This window comes from Hordeum vulgare, chromosome 6H (assembly GCF_904849725.1).
Source record: "Hordeum vulgare subsp. vulgare chromosome 6H, MorexV3_pseudomolecules_assembly, whole genome shotgun sequence".
NCBI classification, from domain to species: Eukaryota; Viridiplantae; Streptophyta; class Magnoliopsida; order Poales; family Poaceae; genus Hordeum; species Hordeum vulgare.
Genome location: NC_058523.1, coordinates 542,456,974 through 542,461,864, shown reverse-complemented (window position 1 = coordinate 542,461,864; position 4,891 = coordinate 542,456,974). Strand labels below are relative to the sequence as shown.

Here is a 4,891-nt window from a genome sequence, read left to right as displayed (position 1 = left end):
TTCGCTAGCTAATATAAGTACATTGTAAAAAAAATGATGTACAAGCTGCAATTAGAGGACAGCTAAGTTAAGAATCCAGAATGAAACAAAAAAGATGACCGGACGCAAGCACCTCTACAGGCAATGCCATAGGCTACAGAGGATCAACAAAAATATATCACCGTGGTCTATAACTAGCTCAAAAGTGTTCTCAGCTGTTTGACAGATAATGAAACACAACAGCTACTATCGCAACAAGCGCAACCTTGACTAGTTGCTTTAACCCTACTGGAGATGCCGGAGAGGATTCTGACTCTGATGGATCGACCTTGTGACCCCTTAGCCTAGCTAGCAACAGAGGAATGAGCGCAGGCTTCACGGCTGTCATAGAATTAAGATTAGTTAGAACATTGTGGAAATTTGAGAAGCCAACACTAATTTGCAATGGCGAAATGACAACTTAGATGTGACTACACAACAATAAAGATCAAAGTATGAAGTTGCTGCCGCATACAGAAATGTGCAAGGTCGGTGCAATATGTTTCAGTGCCATTATTGTATCAGCAAAAATCACTTCTAGTGTAGCCGCCACTATGACTATCACTCCAGTTTTAGAAGGGACTGGGATGATGGATCAATGCCACGACATAACTATATAAACATTGTAACTATTGGCCAGATATACTACTGTAACTCTGCAGTTTGTTTATGTCCCAGTGTAATCAGAGGAAACAGGAACTGCTGAGACCAGCAAATACAACTGCGACTAAAAGGAAGAGAATAACATGCAAACTGAACTATTTCCACTAAATCTAACCAGTCTTAGAAGACCTTGTTTCTGATTCATGTTAGGTTGTTAACAGGGCAAAACTATTCGATTGCAGCTAGCATGTCTGTAAGAAAAGAAATCAATGGGTTCTCACTGACTCTCTGCATTGCTAGGAAGGAGTGTGATTGCCATAAGCATATAAATTATTATTTTTAGTAGTTAATAGTACGAGAAATCCTAATACGCAAAACATCTCATATCTATTTTCAAATTAAACTATAATAGTAATTTACCAATATCAGGTTTCAGTTTTGAAGGAAGTTAGCTATCCACATGCTAGAACCATGACTTGGTTTCGAAATCTTATGAGTTTCAACTCTGGCCTACCCCAGCATGTTTGGGATTGAAAGGCTTTGTTGCTGTTGTTGTTGTTGTTGCTGTTGATGTTATTTGTAGGTTTCAGTTTTGAAGGAAAAATACAGGCCATTAAGCCATAATGTCTACTGTCTAAATAGAACAACTAAATTCACATTTAAGACCCAAATGGAGGGGCCATACACGACCTCATCATGTGAAGATCAAAACAACGCAAATTACTACTTGGTATCTCAAGAGCACAAGGAATCATATCATAAAAATAAAGATATGAACCAAGTACATAATTACCTGCTTTTCTCAATCTGCACTCTTCTTCACCAATTCTTCGTCTCAAAGCATTAAGTAGTGAGCCAAAATAAAGAGCTAAGACAGTGCAAGTGAAGGTGATAACATTATATGGCATGCTGAAATCAGGAGTTGTCAAGGGAACAAGCAGCACTTCTGTGTATGATTTCACAACGTTATCTTCCTGCACCATAACAATATCCTAATGAGAAAATCAAAGCAGAATATCTAAAAGTCACAAGATAGTAAAAAAAACTATATTTACCTTAAAATTTTCTAACAAAGGTGACACAAACATTGGGTCCATTTCGGGGTATTTTCGGCTAGAATTAAAGTCAGGAAAGCTAACCAAAGCTGATGGAATATCAAATCCTTGATTAGCGTCAGGAGGATATTCGTCTATGTGTAGGAACCCCTGAAAATATATATAGTCGTTAAAATTATCGTAAACAGACAAAAATATTTAGTTATGCATGCATATATAATTAAATGGAGAATGCACAAGGGGCAGAAAACAAACAAAAGACATGACCAGTGGTAAAATGGCAGAAAAAATCGTATTTCCTAACCAAAAGGATGGCATATTCAGGTAATTAAGCAGTAGAACAGACCTTGTCAAAGTCCAATATCAAGGTAGCTGATTGCATGCTGCAAGGAAATCTTAGCAGCATCTCCAGAGTTCCAGGCGAAAGTTTGTCTTCTGAAGGAGTGACATGGATCATGTCAAGTACTTCTGATGCAGCCTTGCTGCTCCCATCAATAACAATTTGTAGGCTGTGATAGAAGATCTTAACATACCATGGAAAAAGTTGGAGAACTACAGCCTTTATCGAACAATCATTTGAGCTGCCAGGCAACTGCTTATTTAGATCAGTGGATAGAAATGACAGAGCAATAGACCCTCTTTCGTTTCCGCTACCCATAAGAAATCTTCTTGCATTATATGGTGCAGGGGAGCAAGACCATATGAGGGGAAGCTTCCAAATTATGCCCACATCCAAAGGCTTATCATCATTGTAGTTACTAAGATCATATTCATGCAATGAAGATGATTGGACTTCCAAGTGATCCAATTCTTTGAGCACCCTGTCTGGGGCAGTGGAAAGTTCAAAGAATTTATTACGCCAAGAAACTTCTGATCCAGATTTGAGAAGTATGCCTTTCTCGATCTCTACGAATATCCTGCTGGATCTAGAAACAAGACATTTCCCCAACAATTTCCTGTTGAACAAATGCTCCATGGACCAGCTGGGCTGAAGTTTTCCACCAGTGGAATGCAGCTGCTTACTCTTGGACGTATTTGGTTGCAGCACAACTGTGAGCGACTGATCAAGGATAATAGCTCCTGTTTGGGATGATGTAAGCTTCAGCTTTTGGGAATGGTAATATCCTTTATAGATCGAAGGCCTGTACAACAAAGAGGCGATGCCTGCTTTGTCACGGCACGGGAGGAGTTTCAGCCAGGGCGTGAGATTCTCAGTGCAGACAGCTTCACGAGGCAATGCGCCATATCGGAGGTTGCCTTCATTCGATTTAAATCCCCAGCGAGGAGCAGAGAAGGCGGTGGAAGACTCCAGGAAGTTGATCGACGCACAAAACAGGCCTGACAATGTGTGCGTCAGGTTCTTCCATGTGGCATCGATGTCGGCGAAAGGGAGGTCGAAAACTGCCCATAGCTCAACGCCAGGAGGTTTTGCATTATCCGCTGACAACGGATCGCTTCCACCCCATGTCTCGTAGTTCCATCTTCCCTGTGTGAAGGATAGCTCCAATTCGCTAATGTGGAATCTTTGGACCTGGTTTAAACAGCAGGGAATGGTGTCAATAGTTCTTCGACGGCATTAGGCCACAACAAGATGGGGAAATGGCCGAGATATTGCACATGGCAGTGAAGATCTCCATCTAGTCTCAACTACCACAACGTCAACGGATCTAATGAGCAGCTGTTGACTCGACTTTAGGTTCATCGATCGGGGTGCCTCGTGATTCGAATTGGACGGGAGGGATCTGTGATTGAGGAGGGCGTACGTACGTACCAGCTGGGAGATGGCCTTGGGGAAGAGGTGGTGGTGGAGGCCGGAGGCGGCGGCGGGAGGAGGCGTGGCGGAGCGGAAGTGGAAGTGGGACAGCGCCTTGCGGTCGGGGAGCGGCCGCAGGAGCAGCTCCTCCGTGAATTCTTCCTCCGACGCCGCCGCCGCGGTGAGGGTGAGGAGGAGGAGCGGGAGAGAGAGGACCGACGACCGCCGTGCGGGTGACGGTGGCGACATCAACGCCGGCCGTCGTCGTTTTCCCGGGGTGGGATCGCGGCGGCGCTGGGACCACTTACCACTTGTTCAGTTCGTCCGAGAAGCATTCACAGTTGGGCTGTACTGGACACGGGGGGTGACTTGGGCCTGGCCCTGGCGTCGCCCCGCTTAGTACTTTTCAAAATTCTCAACCCATCATAGCTGATTTTTGAGGGACCACCTATTTGATGCAGCATTCTGCGTCAAATAGAGGTAGAGCCGCACAAGGGGGTCCCCCAATGGGCCAGCCCAGTACAATGGCGTCAAAAATGTTCTTGTTTTCTTGTTTTTATCCTTTTTCTGTTTATTTTTCTTCTTTCTTTATTTCGTTTTAGGTTTCTTTTTTCTTATTTTTTTCAATTTTATATTTCAAGGTTATTTAACATTTTTTAAACTAAGCTCATGTTCGAAAATTGTTCTTGCTTTAAAAGAATACTATCAATTTCAAAATATGGTTATAATTCAAAAAATGTTCATCACTTCAAAAAACGTTTGGTATTTTCCAAAAATGTTCTTGTTTTTCTAAAAATGTTCTTATTCTTCAAAAACTGTATTTGTTTTTTCCCTTTTCCTATTTTTCTTGTTTGGCTATTCCAATTTTTGTTCTGAATTTCAAAAACTATTCTCGTGTTCAAAATTGTATTCATAAATTTTATTTTAACGTTTGTGCTTCAAAAGTTAATACGAAATTGCAAAAATGTTCTGGCTTTCAAAATGTGTTCATCTTTCAAAAATTGTTCTTGTAGTCACAAAACTACACGATTTTTAAGAAATGTCCGTGATTTAAAAAATAAGGGATTTAATAAAATGTTCTTGTTTAAAAAAATTAAAATTTAATAATAATGTTTGTGTTTCAAAAATTCTTCTCCTTTTCAAAATTTGTTCACGATTTTCATAAAGTGTTCGTGTTCAAAAAAATAGTCTCGTTCACAAAATTTGTTCACGGTTTTCATAAAAATGTTTGTGTTTCAAAAATTGTCATGAAATATAAAAAATAACTTTGGTAATGCGTGAACAAAATTTTAAAACAAGACCATTTTTTCAAATTTGTGAATTTTTTTGAAAATAGAAACTTCTTTTTTAACCCACACATTATTTTATAAAATAATTTTGGAATAAGTGGAAAATACATTGATAAAGGCACACTTTCAAAAAACACAATTAAATTTTTGAATATTTGTACTATCTTTACATA

At 40.1% G+C, this 4,891-nt stretch overlaps 1 protein-coding gene across 1 annotated transcript; it reads right to left on the bottom strand.

Moving 5' to 3' along the window:
- Positions 1-3,726, bottom strand: LOC123403684 (GPI transamidase component PIG-T-like). Its single transcript, XM_045097598.1, has 5 exons — positions 3,448-3,726; positions 2,023-3,207; positions 1,677-1,826; positions 1,415-1,595; positions 1-360 (listed from the first exon to the last, which is right to left on the bottom strand). The coding sequence occupies exons 1-5, from the start codon at positions 3,676-3,678 to the stop codon at positions 191-193; spliced, it is 1,917 nt and encodes a 638-aa protein (XP_044953533.1). The 5' UTR covers positions 3,679-3,726; the 3' UTR covers positions 1-190.
- Positions 3,727-4,891: the final 1,165 nt, after the last annotated feature.